Source organism: Strigops habroptila, chromosome 2 (assembly GCF_004027225.2).
Source record: "Strigops habroptila isolate Jane chromosome 2, bStrHab1.2.pri, whole genome shotgun sequence".
NCBI lineage: Eukaryota > Metazoa > Chordata > Aves > Psittaciformes > Psittacidae > Strigops > Strigops habroptila.
The window spans coordinates 98,481,630-98,502,077 of NC_044278.2; the positions used below are offsets into that span (position 1 = coordinate 98,481,630).

Below are 20,448 nucleotides of genomic sequence, written 5' to 3' on the forward strand. Positions count from 1 at the left end.
CTGGGGGGGACCGCAGCGTGTGGTGAGGTGCACGGGGTGCGGGTGCGCTGGGAGGTCCGCTGTGCCTGCCTGTGTGTGCCTGGGTATATGTATGTGTGTGTGCGAGCGCGGGGCGGCGCGGGGGGGGCGCAGGGGCGGGCCAGCGGCAGCGGCGCTGCTGGCCGCGGTCCAGCCCGGCGCACTAATACAGCCTGGCGGCTCCCGCCTGACTGACGCCGGCCGGGGCTGCTGCTGCCGCTGCTGCTGCCGCTGCCGCTGCCGCTGCGCCCTGGCCCCGCCGCCGCCGCGCAGCTGCAGCCCCGCTCCCGCCCGCGGCGCGCCGAGACCCCAGCCCACGCCCGGTGGTGGCAGGTAAGAGCCGAGGTTCCCGGCCGCGTCCCGCGGGAGGGAGAGGAGCCGGGGGGGACCAGGGACAGTCCCGCCGCCGCCGCCCCAAACTTCCCGCCGGGGCTGCTGCGCATCCTTCCCGGAGCGGCGCGGGGTCCCGGGGCGGCAGAGGCGGGCCGCATCATCCCGCCGTGTGCCCGGCGTCCCCGCGGTGTCCCCGCGGCTGGCGGCCCCGCTGCGCTGGGGCGGTCGGCGTGCGGGCGGGGGCTGGGGTTGGGGCAGTAGCGAGATGAGACAAGCCGACGCCAGGACTGCGAGCGAAAGGAGGAGCGCGGGGGAAAAAACGTTTTTATGGATGGCTAAACGCTGACAAGTCTTCCCGCTGTTCGGGTTTCTTTCCCTCTAGTTTAAGTAGGAGGAAAAAATAAAACCCAAACCAACAAACCCAACAAAAACCCACATGACACGTTTGAAAATACTTTCCCTTTCAGAGGTTATTTTCTGTTCAAGAAATCCCGCTCCTGGACACGCTCCCAAGCAAAACGGAGCAGAATTGCTGGGATTTGGATTTGTATTACAGCTACAAACGGGGTCTCTCTTTTTTTCTTTTTTTGCCCCGAAGTTAAAACGTTACTTGTTAGCAAGTAACCAAAATTTCCAAAAACAATAGCCTTCGATATGGCAAGTTATGAATTATTGTCATTTTATCTCCATGCCAGGGCAGCTCTAAGTGGAGGGAATACAAAGTTGGGCTCATTTCTAACAATTCAGATATTGTGCAGTAACTTTGTGTTTTCCTGCTTTGCTTTTATGGGTAAATTTATTTGATGCTAGCCAGGTCTGCTTTAAAAGAGGCATTAGTGGGAATAAAAATAAATGACACACACATGGATTTGTGCACACACACACGTGTGTGTGGCTGTTGATTATTTGTGTTTTATAAATTAGTGCAAAGAATTTTCAGCCCAGTGTGCTCAACTCTTCAGTGAATGAGCTCTCCCTTGGCAGAAGTGGGAAATGATGTGCTTGGCTCAGGAATGTATTCGAATTTGTGGTGATTTGGGAAGGGCACTGCAGATAACGCAAGTTTTGGTACTTTGTATCTCCGATGTGTGGAAATGTGCAGCTTTATACATGCATGCATTTGTGCAGTGGGAGTTATCTTCTCATCTTCAGGAGTGTAAGCTGAAGAAAGCACTGCAAAATTCTTCCCCTCAGCAATGGTAGGACAAATGTCATCACTCAGACAAACCTCATCCGTTTTAATCCAGCCAGACAACTCCCTTCTTTCAGATTTGATAAGTACCAGTGTCTCGCTTGTTCATGTTGCTTCCTGTTAGATTTTAAAGCAGAAGCTGAGGATATCTGTGGTTTGTTTGTTTTTGGTTTTTTGTTTGTTTTTTTTTTTTTTTTAATGTTGAGTTAATTTGACATAGTAGCTAAAATAAATGTGCCCAAAAATCTATTTAAAGTGAGTTGCATCAAGAAGGATATCTTGTATTGCATTAATGAGTTTGGCAGTAGTTCCCATTCCTGTCTGCACTTTGGGATGGAGCTAAAAACATTTTCTTCTTCACTTTGTTAACTCGCACATAAGCTGATGAATGGTAATTCCACAAAAATGGCTGGAATAAGGGTCAAGGATATTATATCAAGATGCTTATGGTAATCAGGATTTGTAAATTGGTACAAGTTGGAGATAAAAGCTTTTATCTATGTGCAGCAACTGAAACGAATACACACAAAGCTGTCAACTGCACAACTTTGTGAAGAAGTTGAGTATTAATATTTTATCAACAGACTTGCCCAAGGCTAAGAGGCACGTGCATGTGTGCCAAATATCTGCAGAAGGTGGGGATACATGTAGAGAAACGGGGTAGCTCCTCCGGTTTGGAAGCTGCTCTCACAGAAACTGGTAGTAATGCCACACCCCCCACCCCGCCCCGTTGTCTTCAGTGGGCACAAGATGAGGCCTAACCCACTAAAACAGGAGTGTAGAAGTGTGAATATAATGTATCACATAACATCTGGACAGTTAATCCTCCTTTCTCTCCTTTTATTCATTTACAGACTTTCTGCATCTTGCATTTGAATCCTTAGCTATCGGGCGTTATCAGCCTGGGAGATAGTGTGTCATGTAATCCCCTCTCCTGAATGCTAAAGTGCTGTAATTTTGATGGCCAAGCTAATCTGTCTCTATAAAGTTTTATTTTTCCATTGTTAAATTCAAAGGACAATGACTACTAATTACAAGTGACCTCTAACCAAAACACTACCTCGAGTTTATCACTGGTGCTGATACTGGCTCACAGTAATTCCAGCATCAGCAGTTCTAGGCACCCTGTTTCAAAGAAATTTAACAGAATAAGGGGAGCCAGAAGGGAAGTGCTCTGGGTAATTTGTCTGCTGCAAAAAATACAGTGAAAGTGTACAGAGATTCCATTTGCTGTGCACTATACCCCTTACAAATAATAATTATAGGGATGGGGAAGAAAGACAAAAAAACCCAATCATAAATATTTTAACTGAAAACAGCACAGCACAAACATAAATAGGAAAGGTTGTTCTGGTAGACTGCCTGGTTTCCTGCTGCAGGCAGGTATAAAGAATCATTAGTGTTACTGTACATTAACAGCAAAAGATAGTAATAGCAATGACAATTTGAGAGAATCATTGCTGTCCTATTACTGTCTTTGAGAACATTTGTTGTAAGGAAGCATTAGACTGAACACAGTATAATAAAATTAATTTTTCAAAAATATCCCAAATTATTTCCCATCTTATGTTTTGTCTGTAATGTTTGAGTGATTAATACTGTGGGAATTTTACAGATGAGGAAGTGAATTAAAGAGTCTAGAGCCCTGTGTATTTATTATATCAGCTGAAAACCTTGCTGTGCTTTTGCAGATGAGTGGATCTAACAGACTGTGGGATCAGAGCCCAGACTGAGATCCGAATACATATATGTGTTTAAATTGAAGCAGGTGAAACATCGTCTGCCCAAATTTTGTGCAGATATCTGTGATTTTTAGACAGATCGTTCTACAGGACCATTTGCAGGTTTCTGCAAGAACTATTGCAATATCTTAGACAGATGTAAGGCTGAACAGTTTGCTCTGAGGTTCGGCTTCTCTGGGCAAGGGCATGGTGGAGGTGGACACAGAGTGGAGTTAATTTCTCAGTTTACACAGTCACCCCTACATGAAAACACAAAACAGAAGAAGAAAATCTGATAATCAATTTCAGTTTTTCTGTGACAGCATTAAGATCGAGGTGGGTTTCTGACTCTGTGAGGACAAATACTTTCTCTTTCCTGCATCCTTCTCTCTAGAACTTGTTTCCTTTCCACTCTTCTTCCTTGTCAGTGGCATCACCATCCTTCCCTCTGCCAAACTTAGCATCATCTTTGCCTCTTCTGTTTCCTCACAGGTATTGGTGCTCCCAGGGATCTCTTGACACTTTTTCTTGATGTTAGTTTTTACATTCCTCCTTCCTTTTGTTTGCAGCTGCCAAAGCATTAGTCCACACTGTGGCAACCTTCCAGCTTGATACTGCAACCTCCCATTTCCCAACAAGCTCTTTTCTCCCACCTACGTTCTGCTCCCAGTCAGCATGACCCCTGCCAAAATCCTGCGTCTTTTGCTTTTCTTTCTGAAACGTCTCCATGCAGACTCCCGTTCTGGAGTCTCTCTATACGCCTGGTCTTTGTTTAGGCTTTGAAAATGTTCCACGCTTCCAGAGTTCCCCAGAACTATTGGCCTCAAACTCGCCATCCACTGAAAGAGACAAATGAGGAGGAAAGAAAATTAGCAGACCCATGGGTTGTTACAGTTTTTTCTGCTTCAGGCTTTCTTTCACCCTCATTACATGGCTACAATAGGAGCCAAATTGGCCGTCTCTTGATCACGGTTATTCTGTTTGTTTGGTCTGGTGGTACCCTCAGTCATGCAGCTATGCTGTGAGGAACTGGTGGTGGTACCCTTTCCAGAAAGTTGTATCCGCTAATAGCAAAGCTCTGTGTGATGAAGAATCCTTTATAATGTAACTAACCCTGCTGCTGAGGTCAATACATTTCAACAATACTTAATCCATTTTTTTTTTTTTTTTTTGCATGTTTTTGTGCCGTATCTTCCCTTAATAAAAAAATCAGGGTTTTCTTTTTATGTTTGTTTTCTGAAGCATTCCAGTGCAGGGTTCCTCATCAGGAGAGCTCATAGTGCTTTACAAAGCTGTCCCAGTCAGGGTACCTGTATGACGGATGCCGAAATCGAGGCACCTGAGGGAAAACCATTTATCCAGAGGCCTATAGCGGCATGCGATCCCACAGAATTAACTGGAGGTGCAAGCAGTTCATGTGGCTTTTCAGACTCCCTTATGGTTACTTGCTGGGCTATCCAAACCTTCTTGTCTCTGTCAAATTACTCTGACCCAGCTGCCAATGTGCAGTTTCTTACCCTGCAGTACATATGAGGTAGCTATTTTATCTTTCTTTCATCAACAGATCTTGAATTACTTCACACAGAGCATGAGGCCTTCACAGGGACATCTAGAGCAGAGAAATCCAAATTCATTCCTGTGTGAGGCAGCAGCCTGCGGCTCCCATGCCTGGTCTGCTGCATGTCCTAAAGGACTTGATGCTGGGACCAAGGCTTCCTGCTTGGGATGGACAGGCCATGTGGGGCAGAGCTGAGTGCTAGGAGGGGAGAGGAAGAGGAGAAACAGCTGTGGAGAGGTGGGGTATTCCTTGGACTCCTGGGGTGGGTTTGCAGAAGAGAGATATGTTTCTTTTAAAGACTCAGGGCCCTATTTCTGCCTTTTGCTCAGTGTTTTCTGAAGCTGGTTGTTAGTATGGCATGTCATCTTACATGCTAAAGAGAATCCAGCCCTCGTTTTATACTCCAGGCTCAAACGTAGCCATATGAAGTCTGTTTAATCTCATAAGCAAGTGTTCTGGTTTACAGAGAAGCCGAGCACCCACATCTTCAGCTGAAGTCACTGGGAATGGCCAGCTGTCTCCTCTTTTTCCCCCACAGGAGGGAACTAGATAGACAAGTTCTTGCTCCTTTTTTCTTAGTCCTGTTGTTGTGAAACAACTTTCATACAGAGTCCAAGCATATCCAGATATTTTTCATGGAAAATGCCTCAGTGCTGTTGTATGGGAGCATTGGCCCCTTGTCCAAGGCAATCCCTGCCACTGAATCAGATCTTTAGATGGATAAGCCACACTAATATTAGTGCTTACCTGTCCTCCGTGCTCATATTTTTTGCAGTTCTCCAAGGCACAGGCCCTGTGGATGCTCCACCCTTCTTCCCCCTGCAGGGTTTCACAAACCACTGAGGGCTCAATTAGCACGGATTACTGTGGATGATCATGCAGGAGAACCTATATGTCACTGCATTAGCAATTTCCCACAGTGATGCACAATGAAAGCCTTTTAGGGAAAACAGATTTGAATGTGATATGGTTTGAACACAATGAAATGCTAATGTGATTCTAGGGAAAACTGCTAACATGATGTATATGGAAAGCCTGCTGTGTGTGAAATGTATCCCCCTATATGCACTTGGCCAGACTTTCTCACCTGGGAGGAAGGAGAAGTGGTCAGCAGAGCTGCTGCTCCCTCTCCAGGCCTTCTGTCAGTCAGAGAGGAAGCCCTTCTGGAAGTTTTTCCTTTTGAGTATTTTATTGATGATCTAGCTATATGATTTATTGATCTATATTTCACTTGCCAAGCTGTGTGATGTTAAATCTTCTGCAAAAGATGCTTGCTGTGTTAACACCATAACTGAGTAAGTAACCCTTCAGGCAGACCTCCCAGATGTCTCTCCCTCTCTCTGGGGTCCTGGGTGTCAGGCAGGGAGCCTCTGTGCCAGGCTACAGCCAGGAGAGCGTGTGGGGGTGCCTGTCAACGTGCGGTGCTTAGAGGCAACAGACTCCCAGCAGACTCCTGGTGTCACAGGTTATCTCTGACTTTGTGGCATTAGATACCTGGCACAACTAGGCAGCAGATCTCAAAAGCGTGAGATGCAGTCATTGAATGGGGAGAACCAGGCACCAGTTGCCATTGCTGGGATCAGACCTTGCAGATCTGCCAGCAGGAGCCAGCCTCCCATCAGTTCTGTGTGTTCCCCGGAAAATGAAGTTATTTGGCACCGTGCTGAACCTCACCCAGCTGGCCTTCAGGTCTCCTGTTAGGTAGGTGAGATTTGCTACCATACAACATGAGGACAACATTTGCTTTATCCTTTTCCCCTGTGTGCACTGTAAATGTGCAACTAGAGCTCCAAAAGTGCATTCCTTTCTAACAACTTAAGACACTAAACTTTCAGGACAGGTCCCATCAGTCTGGAGCGCCACGTCCTTGGTGAAGTAATTGTTCTTTAGATGTATCCTTATTCACAACATTCTTAATGTCTAACTCTAAGCAAATCCTTTTCCTAAAATGGGTTTTTGGGAATGGCTCCAAGAATGCCAGTGATTGATAACGAGGATTACAGGATCCGATTAGTGTGGATATAAACTTTAGGCCAGCAATGAAGCTGGAATTCTTTTCTAGTCCCCTTCTTCCTTTGTGAAGTGTTTGTTCTGGAGGCACTTGGCTGCATGCTTTGTATTAGAGAAGAGTCAGCGTTTATTTTAAAAGCAGGAATTCTATTTTTGCGTATTTCCAACTGTTCCATTTTTAGAAACACTGATGGGCTTTGCTACAGTTTCTCTGGGAATGGTGGGTATGTGAGGAATGTAGGACTGTCTATAAAATGGGGATAACCAAACCCATGAGAAGACATTTTTGCCCCACATGGCAGATTGATGCACCTCCCCATCATATCCCACTGCCTCCTGCCTTCTCCCACAAACACATCCTCAGTGCTCCCCCATGGCATGTGTGCTCCTTAGCCTCTGGTTTTGTGGGAGGAGGGTATCTGAGAAAGGGGCTCTACCTCAGAGCTGCTGGTCTGAGCCTGAGCAAGGCAGCTACAGGAAGGGATGAGGCAGGGACTGGGTGAATGGGTCTTCCTCCTGCCTGCAAGGAGCAGGGCGTGAGGCAGAGAAGAGGATGTGTCCCTGTGGGATGGCATCTCAGAAGCTTCGGTGTGGCCCAGCCAGGGAATACAGTGTGGTTCACTCCATATAAACATCACAGTTGCTGGTTTCCTTTAAAAATTAATACCAAGGAAGGAAGTGCAGTCAAAGAGAGATCACAGTGATAAATTGGTCCAGTTTCATATTTTCGCACAGACTTTGGTTGTGGTAATTTTGTGGGGTGCCTTCAAATACTGTGGGAGATTTTCAAAGGCAAAAATCAGTGAGAACATCCAGCCCTCTGGTCTGGGTTTACCCTGAGCAGCAGGATGCAAGTAGCCCAGGGCCAAAGCCAGTGTAGTCATGCTAGCCTAGTGCTGCACCTGAAGACGAGGGCTCTTTTGCTTGGTCATAGTAGGGGACATAGAGTCAGAAGGGCACACCTCAAGGGGTTTTCTTCCTCCCCAAGGCCAGTGGAGTTATTCTTGAAAATAAACTGAAGAAATTTCTCGAAGAAGGCTGTGTAATCTGCACTCAGAGACCTCCAGCAGTGGTAACTATCCCAACATATAGCTATCCTATTATTATGTTCTCCCTGTTTCTTCAAGTGCACATGAAAGACAGATTGCCCCTATCTTGCCTGAGCATCCTTTTTCACATTGGCATACTGTTACTGTGTCCATGCCCCTCTGTTCTCTCCATCTTAGGTCACACTAACAAAGCTTTGTTGAAGCATCTGTCCATGTGCTCACCCAGAGCAGTCCCACTGCAGGAACTGGTATGTCCCTTCTCAGTCAGGCATCATGGGCATACCAAAAGTGAGATGGGTATTTCGTTTTCTTTTGTGATGGAATTTATGCCTTTTAAACATATCCACAGTGTTTCGCCTATGGAAATTTATGTAGCTGTGTGAAGGTGTGCAGCTTACATATTTGAATCTTTCCTTCTTTATATCAAATGAGAATGTGCTATTCCTGTCAAGAGAAGCTGAACGATGCTGAGTAGATAAGGTAATATTTGAGCAATTCCACAAGCTCGGAGGAATTATCTGGATGTCATAGATTTTTAGGCACTGGCATCAAATTTTGTCCTTGTTTTATCCAGGAGGCAGTGAGTTCAGTGAGGACTCCACAGTGGCCGGAGAGGCATGAAGCACTGTGAGATTTGCTTTTTGATATTGATGGCTTCACATAAAGTTCAATGTAGAATAGCTTTCAGAACAATCTTGAGAAATACCCAAGAAAATGAGTTTCAGAAGTTTGCATTCTTCAGTCAAGCTTATAGGAATAAACAATGAGATATTGCCAGGGCTGTGTGAAACGTGGATAAATTTGAGTCTCAAGCACTTTACATCCTATCATTGCAGCTGTTTTCAAATGGAGCAGTCTAGGGTCAAACCAGGAAAAAAATTAGTTTCTTCATTAAAAAAAAAAAAAAAGAACAACCTTCTTTACATCCCATTTAATTAAAACCCTGAGTGTCAGGTTCTGCGGTTGTGGAAGGACTCGGTAACGTTGTAATGAATAATTCATTCACTTATTTTGTTGGGTGCAGAAGACACTGGTTTCAGATAGGTTCATAACAGCACCCTTGTCTGGCGGGTCCCAGGCATAACAAGAAGCCCCGGGGGATCCCAAATGGTGATCTGGGTGCCATGAGTGGAACATGAGTCTTTTCAAGTGATTTACATGCCTCAAGAGTAACGTGTGGCCACCGTTCCCAAGCCATGAGCTGATTGCTGGAGCAGCAGTAGTGGTAGCTGTGCAGCTCAGGTGTGCACTTCCACAGTGAATGCACGTGTGAAACCTCTCCTGCCCAGCTCTCTCCTGCCATGCCTGCAAATCCCTGCTGACAGGGTTGATGCTTCAAGCTCAGGGTGTGTGAGCAGGCCCAAGGCTCATTTGAGGCCCAAGTGTTTGTAGACACACCTTTCTTTGTTTATTTTAAAGCCCTTTCCCCTGATAAGGTGTGGAGGATCCCCATAGTGAGCGGCAGTGATGATGTGTCCTGGGAAGTTCTTTGCCAGCCCTGGGTGCATGCTGGCTGCTGCCAGCTGGGCACATCTGGAATCAAATCAAGACTCAATTACACTGAGAGAGCTTGCATGCTTCTCTTTCATAGTAGGTAGAGGTAACCAAATCAGTGCTAGGTAAAAATAACTAACCAGGTGCATGTTCTCAGCATTCTTCTTTATGTTGTTTGACTGAATTAATGTTCTCCTTTGCAATTCTGTTGTGATTTAGTCACCGAGCAGCAGACTTCTGGCTATAGATGTCTCACGACTCCATTTCCCAGCCGCATGCATCTACAAGAACTGCAGAGCGTATGTCTAGACAACCCTCTGAGAAATCTCCCTCTGTGGCCTTACTGAGCTGTTGCAGTGACACAGAGACTGATGATGTCAGCCATTTCCAAAACTGACAACCATGCTTCTCACAGCTCAGTTAACTGAGGCAGGCGCTCCGCATGGAGGCAGCAGCTTGGAGCTTTATTCTGAGACCAGTGAATACACACATCTGTGTACACCTGTGCTTACACACACGTGCACAGATGCGCTTTTGGGGAAGGCTGTACACTGGTTTTGCACAGTTGAGTTTTAAGCCTGTTTTCGATAGCATACCTGAGGTTTTCCGTTTTGACTTCCGCATAAAGCTTAGAATGAAATGTGACAAGGACTGGTACAATTCCCCTGCTGCACCCATAGGAATTGGATTAAAGGGAACTACATGAGCATGTTGGCCTGCACAGGCATTCTACCGAGGTGTGGTGTGTCTTCCCTGACACAGTGGATCCTCTTTACATTAAATGAAATCCAGATTTCCCCAAATATTTCCATAGTGGAGGTGTCAGCATGCTGCCACATGAGACACAGAGGAGGGCATGTTTAATTTGCATGAGCTCTGGAACCCCTCTTACTGACTTCAGCAGTTAGGAAACAGTAAGCCCACAACAATGGTGTTTCTTCTGCTTTTCTCTGCTCTTGATGTTTCAGCCTCTTTAATAGCACAGTGGAAGTTACTGCAGTGAAGTTCCTGAAGGAACACATTTCTCCTGCTGATCTGAGGACCTGCTGGCTAGTTCTACACTGGAGGGTGAAAAGCAAGCTTAGGAATAGGAGAAAGTATTCTAGTCCCTTCTACTTCATGTCCATTTTGCTGAGTCTTAGCTTAGCAGTCATTCAGACTTGAGGTGAGACTCATCTCACCCAGCATTAGCTGTTTGCAGTACCTGATTTTGCTATTTTTTGTGTAGATGTTTATTTTTAGGTGGAATGGTCCATGACATGTACATGTGTGTTTTTCCCAAGTAGGTATTGAGGGACTTGAGGGTGAGTAGGACAGATAGGAGTGTCAACAATTTGGACATTTTTATATGGCCAAGTAAATTCTACTAGCATGTTGCTTCCATACTAATAAATTATACATGCCGAGTACTGTTCTTGGCCTTGAGGCCAGCTGGGATGGAGAGGCTTACTTCTATGCAATGGCTGTCTCACCATCCAAAACAGGGTGGCTCTGTGTAGACTTCTTATTAGGAGTGACCCTGGTCCCTGCCAACTCTTGAACTGTGCACAAGAGTTATTTGGGAGAGTGCTTCTGGCATGGACAAAAGCCATTCCAGATAGCGTGCTAATAATTCATTCTATAGATTATCAAGTTCCTGTGCCCGGAAATGTTTCCCAGAACTAGTGTAGCTACAGCTAAGGTAAGCACTGTCTTTTTAGGGAGAAGGGAGCCAGTGAACTTGGCTGAAGCATTTCCAGTCCCACTTTCTCCTGCAGGCCACAGATACAAAAGGGTGGGTCCGTGCCATAGTGTCTTTTGGCTCTTCGCTAAAGAAGAGCCTTAGGCTAAACTCAGTGATGGAATAAAGACTTACAGCATGGAAGATTAACTGCATTTGGAGTTCACTGGTCCCTTACTTGACAGATAGACAAAGCCTTTCTTCTAGTCCCAGAGGAGGGAATTGTGTTAGGGATGTACCCTGAATGGTGCCTGATTTATACTCATGATAGCACATCATACTGTCACTGAGGGAGATAAAGGTGACTAGACTGGAACTTCCATTATGGCATGGTCCAGGGCTTGATACATGTAGTGGGGATATGGATCAAAACTGTAACACTTCCCTCCCCTCCGCCACTCTAAAGTGATGAGCACTGAGAAACATGATGGAGCATGAGCACAGAAAATACATCAAATGTGGTTTTGAAATATCTCAATATTGGAAGTTTCCGTTTGGGTAGGCAAGTTGCCTGTTACAAAAGGCATACAGCTTAAGCAACTGCTGTCCTGAAAGACTGTTAGAATTAAATTATGAATTCACATCTCTGTCATTACAGCCCTGAGCATTGTAGCTGCCTAGGTATTTCATAATGGAGTATCTAAGCCCAGCAACACAGGGCTTAGTCTGCTGAACAGTGTGTGGTATTATCTAGTTTAATAACATTAAACTAGGATGTTCTGATAATAATATTATTTGAAGGCTGTTTATTTAATACCATTTATATTTTGTATGTTGGTTGAATTTGGGGAAGAAAAGAAGAAACTGGGGAGAGTGTGGTAGGAAATTGTGCAATGTACTTATCTGAGACTACATCACATGGTCTGCAAAGCACGGCTTTTGCTTTTATACACATAGTCCTGGCAACTCTCCCACTAGCAACAATAGTGCTCAGGCTCATACTGATGTCACTGCTGAGTTATTTAATTTGACTGAACGAGATTAATGTGTTTATTTAAAACCTTGGTCAAAATGGAAAAGAAAATCTCAGGACAATACTTTTACGTGAACATGTATGTTTTCGTATCTGATGGTTGCAATGTTGCATTAACTTATCAGGAGCAGTTGTTTATACACAGTAATGCCTGGGGGACCCCCTCAGATAAGAAGTGTGAGCCATTTTCCTTCTCAGCCTGGAGCAGAGACTTTTACACCACTAGTGGTCCCATGGGCTTTCATCCCAGGCTCTCCTCACTTCTTGTTGCTGCTTTCAGGGCTGGTCCACAGAGATCCCAGCATTATTTCATTTTCTCGCGTGAGGATGGGGTTTGGTGCTGCTGAGCAATGACAGCAGTGTGGTGGTGGATCATCCACAGGTTCTTTCTAGGGCGGTGCGCGACAGACACCTCCACTGCATGGGATGCCTAGATGGGGCTGGCACTGGGCTCTGTAAGCTGAGCCTGCTCCCACAAAGGCTGGAGGCTGCCTGCCTAAATTTTATCCACATTATGTTTTACCGGCAGCTTGAGGGTTTTTTTCCTGTGATAGATCATTCTGACCTTGCTTCATTCTCACATGTACCCTCTAAGCGTTTGGAATAGACTTCAGTTTTGACTAAGAGGCATTAGTAACTACCCAGTTAAATGCTCCAGGTCATTGGATTTTTGCTAATACAGAGTGGGAGAAAAATTGAATCTGAAGTTTCTCTTTGCATGGTGAGACAAGTTTGGGCTGTTCTGTGGAATTGATCATTGATTGCTGAATGGTGCGAGTGGGAGGATTTCTGCCATGCTTTGCCAAGAGCCTCTCTTGACAGCAGAGGACAATTGTACATACACACAGCTTGATAATGTAGAAATTGCATAAGCCAGAGCTCGATGCTGTGGTGGGTGCCTGAAGAAAGATGTACCTGCCTTTCCTTCCAGTTTTGTAGTCCCTCTGTTCATATTTTCATGTAGTGTCCTGTTCACTGGTGCTTGGAATATGAATCTCTTGGGGCAATACAGCTTCTGCTGGGGCTTGTGACATGCCAAAGAGCCACTTTTATCCATTCTCTTGTCTGAAGGCAAGTGCTTCCATCTCCTTAGCTCTCTGGAAGGCTTTGGGGAATTTGAGCCCCTGCCGTCATCACTACTGCTCTCATGGAATAAGGGAGAAGCTCCTTATGTTTGCGTGTATCTGTTTTTCTCAGGGTGCTGGACATCTTAAAGGGTAATGCAATTGGGCAGAGGAATGGGCATGAGAACAAAACAGAAGGTCTAGGAGGAGAACAGCTCTAGGGGGTCACTGTTCCTCAGCAAACATTGCACATTGTCTAAGAGATTTTGATACCCTGGGCCACATGTGCTTACCCTGCAGCATGCTCCAGAGTTGTGTGATGCTGAGGGTATCAGACTGCTGAGGGTATCAGAGTCTTGACAAGGAACTAGTCTTTGGGATTGACCTCCCATCTCAATATGTTGTATTTGTGCCTGCACTCAGTGTCCCCAGGTGTCCTTGCAACTCTACAAGAGCTGTGCCTTTAAGGAAACTGCAGAATAATACAGTTTGTGAAGCCATGCTGCTCCCAACACCAGGCAATACCTCTCTTGTCTCCTCAGTGGCTGCATATAAGCAGTGCTGAGGACTATGTGCAGGCCTTTACTGGTGGGGGACAAGAAGGACTCAAGGGTGGACTAGGACAGTCATGGAGCTGCTTCTCCAAAGGCATCCATTTAGAAGCTGCCCCCACTCCAGCTTTAAGTGACCTTGTGTAGTTCAGACCTTTAGACTTGGTATGCACAGAGGGTCCAAGGAGTATAATTAAAGCATAAATAGCTTGACATACAAAGACGTTATTCCTCAGAGTTCTAGTCAGTGGAAATATGTCATTTTCAGCTAAAATTGGACTGGCTCCAGCTACATTTAAAAAAAAAAAAAAAAAGAAAAAAAAAAGAAAAAAACCCCAAAACCTCAAGAACTAAACTCTTTCTGTTGGACTTTGTCAGATGTGGCAAGTCCTAGCAGAGGTAACTCAGGAACCATCCAGCACAAACCGTGTCCAGAACTCTGTGATTTTCATCCAAAAAACTGTGAATTGTTGGAGACAGCAAAGCAGTCTGGCTAGGCAAACAAGGTGTTTCTCTGGCATGTGAGAAAATGTAAATAAGCTTAGAGAAAAGTGATAGATCTTTCAAAGGCACTAAGTGAAATCTGGGAGTAGTTGAATTTTAAATTAATTTTTCAGTTAATATTATACAACTCTTAACAGTCGAGTGATATTGGAGAGGCAGAGAGAGAGTTGAAGTCAGAAAAATATTCTACTCAGTATACTTCCATAGAATTTAATATTACAGATTTAATTTTGTAGAGGATGTTTGAGCTGAACCTACAGCTACCAGCATTTTTTTTAAAAAAAGGGGTACATTTTTTTTTAATAGTAAATATAACCCCTACCCTGCATCAATTTGGCTAGTGTTTTAAACTCTAAACCCAAATTGAAGTGACTGCTTTCCAAAGTCCAACTCTAAAATGAGTGTGGAGGGTAATGGGGAAGAAAGTCTTGGACCCAAAATAAACAGCAAAACCAAACAGAAAACCATTGAAAGGTCAGGTTGGATGGAGTCTTGGGTGACATGGTCTAGTGTGAGACATCCCTCCCCATGGCAGGGAGGGGTTGGAACTATATGATGTTAAGGTCCTTTCTAACCCAAACCATTCTATGATTCTACGAAAATGAAATACACATTTTGAATCATTTCTCTTTGAAAAGATTTTATTGAAGGAACAATTAAAGGGGTTTGTGAAGCCTAACTATGTATTGTGTTGCTATTCCAGGCTTCATCAGCAGTATCTTAATGTTTGGAAAGTTCTGAGACTCACTCTGTTGGACTACTTGTAACCAGTACCTGAGACTACAGAAACGTATGTGTGGAAGAACCTTTCCGTGAAGGAAGCATCCATCTCAATATTGTGGAAACTCTGTGCAAGCCTTGCAAGGCAGGAGAGCAATTTGTGCTTCCGTTGACGCTCGTGTGTAATCTCTGCTTCTTATGCACTCCAGCACCCCTATCAGTTCCTTGTTCTCCTTTACCAGCCCTGCAGTGAAAAGGCTGCTGGGCTGGAAACAAGGAGATGAAGAGGAAAAGTGGGCAGAAAAAGCTGTTGATTCCTTGGTGAAGAAGTTAAAGAAGAAAAAAGGTGCCATGGAAGAGCTGGAAAGGGCTCTGAGCTGCCCAGGTCAGCCCAGTAAATGTGTCACGATCCCACGTTCCTTGGATGGTAGACTGCAGGTGTCTCACCGCAAGGGGCTTCCCCATGTCATATACTGCAGAGTGTGGCGTTGGCCTGATTTGCAATCTCACCATGAGTTGAAACCACTGGAATGTTGTGAGTTCCCATTTGGCTCAAAACAGAAAGAAGTGTGTATTAACCCCTACCATTACCGGCGGGTGGAAACCCCAGGTAATTATATCATCTGCAGATGATTCACATCTCTCTATTAGCTCTTGCACTGGTAGCAGGTCTAGTCTTTGTGCATCCTACCGAGTTGTGCTCTGAAATCTGAAAAGGCAGGCTCCATTTGGTGGAAGGACCCTGGGTCTTTACCTGCCTGATGGTGTCACAGTCGCAGCAGTCAGGAGTAAGCGGGGAGTAAGGAGCACCTTGCCCACCAGCTCTGTGTTGTGTTGGACCCCCGAGGGCCCCTGGATCTTGTCCAGGGTGCTGAAAGCTTCTTCTCCATGGACCTGGGTGCTGGCTGCCCTCTGAGCCCTCCCCCTGCAAACTGGTGTCTGCTTGCATGAAGTCTAGGCTAGGCTTAGCACCCTGGCTAGATTTATGTCTCATTGTTTGAAACCCAGCAATTGACTCATTAATCCACAGGAAAATGTATCACTATCTCTCTCTTTAAAGATTACAGTTGCAGTAACATGGCTTATTTTGTTGTGGATATGAAACCCAATCAGTTGATTCTTCCTAAAATGCCTGGTGGCCTGCCTTCAGTGGGATTTACTTACCTAAATGGGTAGTTTACGTGAAATAAATGCCACAAGTTCCCATAAAACTTTGAATTTTTCCACTGATGATCCTCTTTACATTGTACATGGTCAGCATTGAAAACTTAGAACCTCACTGAAGGGTCATTTAACTGGGCTTTGTGTCAGTGAAACAGCTGTTAAAAAATAATGGTGTTTAGTGTTAACTTCTATAGGGATCTTGGAAAGCAGGGCTGGCAGACAGCTGGAGCAATCATCCTGTTCTCCTCTGCCTCTACTCACAAACCAAAACAAATTACCAGGTACATTCCTGACAGATTTTTTTCTAATGACCTCTAAAATCCCATGTGATAGAAGCTCCACAACCTCCCCAGGCAAGTGAATCTATTGCTTTGCAATCCTTACAGTCCAGAATGATTTCTAATGTCTAACCTAACTCTCCCTTGCTGCCAAAAATCACAGTAATTTAATTTACTAATGGGTACGGTTGGTAAGTGTATACTTATTATTCTGTGATTATTCTTTGTCTGGCATGAACTTTACTCTGAGGTGACATTAGGATCAGATAAGTGAACTGTGGGATGTTTCTTTTCACACAGATGAAATAAGGGAAAGACATTTGTTAACACTTGTTAAACAACAGGGGCTACTCCCTTTTCTGATAGTCCCTCTGCAGCAGGAGAGCTGTCATTTTGAAGTTGTATCTCCGAACTGCTGTAAACATTGTCACAATTAAAATTCTACAGCTGCAGTGAGTTGTCAACAGTTTTCAGTGGAAAGAGCTGATCTCCTGCCTTGCTAAAATAAACTCTTCAAGAATCTAAGAAAAGATGCTCATAAAATAGCTCATTTTGTGTATCTTTGTCTTTGAAGGCTGTAGTCTTTAGTGTCTTCTCGTTTCTTCTGCTATAACTCCAGCGTAGTTAATGGAGATTCCTCAGCACGGTAGCTGACAGCACTGTGCAGGGCTGTTTTCAACCATTCTCTTCTGATCTGTTCAGTGCCAAGTAACAAATGCTAGTACTGGGATAATCCAGCAGCTGCTAAATGGCTGCCAAAGCTTGTTGTTCTGACCCTGAAACTCAGAAGGTTTCAGCTGTGAACATGTCTCTATTGTTTGTCTGTGCAGCAGACTGGCTACATCTCTAGTAGTAAATGAGTTGGGGCCAAGGTGCAGGTCTGAATATTGCTGGATTGGTTAAAGGCACAGCTTTAACCCATGTGGACCCACATGGACTAGCAGTTCTCAGGGCACAGGGGTTCGCCCACAGGAGGGACTTCGGGCACTTTGGACGTTACCTTTTTTTTTGGAGCTGAAAGAAGGCACAGCTGCGAGGATTCAAGCTGTGCCATGCCAGTTCTCCATAGAAACTGTTCTTGGGCTGTTGTATTCTCCCCATCTGATCTTATAGGGACAGCTTAGAAGCTGAAGCTCACCTCCCTACTAAAGATGAGGTGCAGCAAGGAAGTACAACTTACACCACTGCAAATAGCAGTAATGCAGCTCCAGGCCAGAGGCAGTTAGAAGCTGTGCTGCAAAGAGCTGGTGGTGAGACAGAAGAAATGAGCTTGGCGAGAAAGTGGCAGCAGTGAAATCACCACAGAAAAGGCTGGGATCTAGGGCCTGTTTAGTCTAAAGAAGAGAATACCGAAAGGAGATCTCATTAATGCATATAAATATATCAAAGGCGGGTGCCAGGAGGATGGTGTCAGACTCTTTCCAGTGGTGCCCAGCACAGGACGAGGAGCAATGGCCATAAACTAAAACACAAGATGTTTCACTTCAACATGAGGAAGAATTTCTTTACATTGAGGGTGGCAGAGCACTGGAACAGGCTGCCTGCGGGGATTGTGGAGACATTCTTTCTGGAGACATTCAAAACCCGCCTGGACACGTTCCTGTGTCACAGGCTTTGGGCATAGCCAGGTTTCCAGCAAGAACTGTTGCAACCAAAGGGAATAGGAGAAAGCCTGGTGCAGGAAAGGCAGTGACAGGACTTGAGACATGACAATATTTGCCTTCAGTTGAACAAACATTATCAACACTTCGGCATGCATGGAAGGAAGGATCCAACTCTGACTCTCTATGGAGAATAGCAGGTAGAAGAAAAGGACTCCACTGACTGGAGACAATACAGGTAAATTGTGAGGACAGACAGGTCCCAGTGCACTCAGTCACTCAGTTTCGTGCCTCTGGTCATATTTCCTTCAGAGTGGTAAGCCCTAGAGAGTGACATCTGTTACCAAAAGAACAAGGAGAAGGCGGCCCTCTGGGGAATTTTTAGCTACAAACAAGAAAATCTCTGAATTTCTTACCACCACAAAGGCTTTAGCCCTCTAGGCAGCCACAGAGCAGTCATTGGAAAGATTGAATGAGGTGGCAAAAACTGTGCAGCAGAGCAGAAATTAAGAGTACCCTGGTCAGAGCTGGGAAGGAGTTCAAGGCTTGAAAATTCCTCTTGCTGACTCACTCAGGGCGAGTCAAAGGCTTTCCCTGACAAGTGCTGTTCACACATCCAGAATCTCAGCTTCTACTTAGAGAAGTCACATTGAGTTCTCACAGGGCTGAGGATAGCCACTTAACAATGGTACCTGCAGCGAGATGCCAACCTCCCAATGCTGCATAGCATTGCTGCAGCACAGCTATCCTGTGCTCAGCACCTCTGCTGGATGCAAAGGGATCGCCAGTTCCCTGTTTCTAAGGCTGCTGGTCAGAGCTGGCTGAGCAGCAACAGACCTGGCAAGCATCATACCAGTTTTGTGGAACAGCAGAGGAAAACTCCAGAAGCAGCAGCGCCCAGTCTGGAGCTGCTCACAGGAGCATGGGATGGGAGGGATCCAGCTCACCAAAACCACTTCTGCAGTGGTGGTATCTATCTTGTCCCAATATAGAGCAGATTAACTGAGCAGTAAAACAGTCTATTTCTTGCCATTGGCCATGAAGAGATCCACGGAGGACTGGGCAATGCATCTCACATGTGAATACCTGTATTTTCTGTGAGTCCTACCTGGAAAGTCTAGGAAATCCAAACAGTTGAAGAAGCAATAAAAAAGCAGAAATACTTTTCTCTACCAAAGGACTTAAAAGGGTGGCAGCAAATTCTTCATTCCACACGTAGGGGCATATCAGGGGCAGAAGCAAAGAAAGTAGTCTCCAGAACACCACCCTTGTGCTGGCCAGAAGTGCATTGGGCCAGATAAGGGTCTACATATAGTCTCTTAACAGGTATCCCAGTGCCTGTATTTCGAGACAGGTAAGAAGATAACTTCTGGAGTGATCCCCTGTCATTGGTCCAATCTTTTGTGTGTTTTCAGGACTCAGTTCTTCAATTCATGAGTAACGTGCAAATTCCTAAATGGTATATGCCAGTGGGTAGGCAGAAGCAGGATTTAACCCTGCCCCAGCTGCAGCATAGTGCTACATCAAGCAAGAGGTTGTAAACCTCCTGTTGGTACCAGACACTGGTCCTCCGCCTGCTTAAACTGCCCCAGCTCTCTGAGCAGTCATTGTGCACTGAGGGTGCACTCCAATGAGGGTGTTCCTGCAGCCTCTTCTCATGCACATGTTTTGCATTATCTGTACATTATTTGCTTTGTAGCAATTATTCCACTCTTTCATTATGCTGGATAAATGAGAGGTCGCTGTAATTCAAAGGTGTTGGCTAACTTTCCTAAAAAGAATTGGCCTTACCTAGACGGAGCTTTTGGGACCAAACAATATGTTAAAACATGTTCAAACCATATATTCCTGTCAGCGTTTATAACCAAGAGTGCACACTGCTGTTTGTTTCCATAAGCCAGTAAGGATAAGACTGAAAGATTATGTGCTGCTGGTGTTTAGGCCAGAGGAACTCTGGACATGAGGTCAATCAATACAAGCCTGCTGAATTGTTCCTGGTGTTGGGATAATTCATCCTTGTCACAATAACTCAAATTGCCTCCTTATCTTCTCAGGTAGCTTTTAGATCTGCACGATAGCAACTGGGGATTAATTCCCCCTACATACGTTTAAGGCCTTAGCTAAGATAATTAGGCACTATGTGAGTTAGTAACTAATAGAGAAATCTTGGGGTACCAAGATTTGTGTTCCAGCCTAGGGGCTGCATCTTCATAGGTAACTCACTGTAGCTGGGTTGCCCAAAATGTTTTGACTCCAATTACCCTCTCTTATCTGATATGTCAGTATCCAAAATTATTTGGGTCAACCTTAGGTTCCTCAGTGCAGCAATGCTGTTAACAGCACTGATGGTGTGAGATATAAGTGAAGTGAGTTTATGAAAAGAGGCGATATCTTCTATTAGACCAATATTTGCATGGATTAATACGTATTTCAGTTTTCTGACCTGCATTTTGCATGTCTTAAGTACCAACCATTGACATTTGCCTCCTCATGCTAGA

At 45.0% G+C, this 20,448-nt stretch overlaps 1 protein-coding gene across 3 annotated transcripts in view; it reads left to right on the forward strand.

The window, feature by feature from the left end:
* The first annotated feature begins 213 nt into the window (after nucleotides 1-213).
* Nucleotides 214-20,448, forward strand: part of SMAD9 (SMAD family member 9) — a 43,019-nt gene continuing 22,784 nt past the window's right edge. The window contains exons 1-2 of one of the 3 annotated variants that reach the window (XM_030477683.1): nucleotides 214-351; nucleotides 14,891-15,517. In XM_030477683.1, the coding sequence (XP_030333543.1) occupies nucleotides 15,106-15,517 (412 nt within the window). In that variant the 5' untranslated portion in view covers nucleotides 214-351; nucleotides 14,891-15,105. The remainder of the gene's footprint in view (nucleotides 352-14,890; nucleotides 15,518-20,448) is intronic. The other 2 variants (XM_030477684.1, XM_030477686.1) reach the window with 2 other exon arrangements.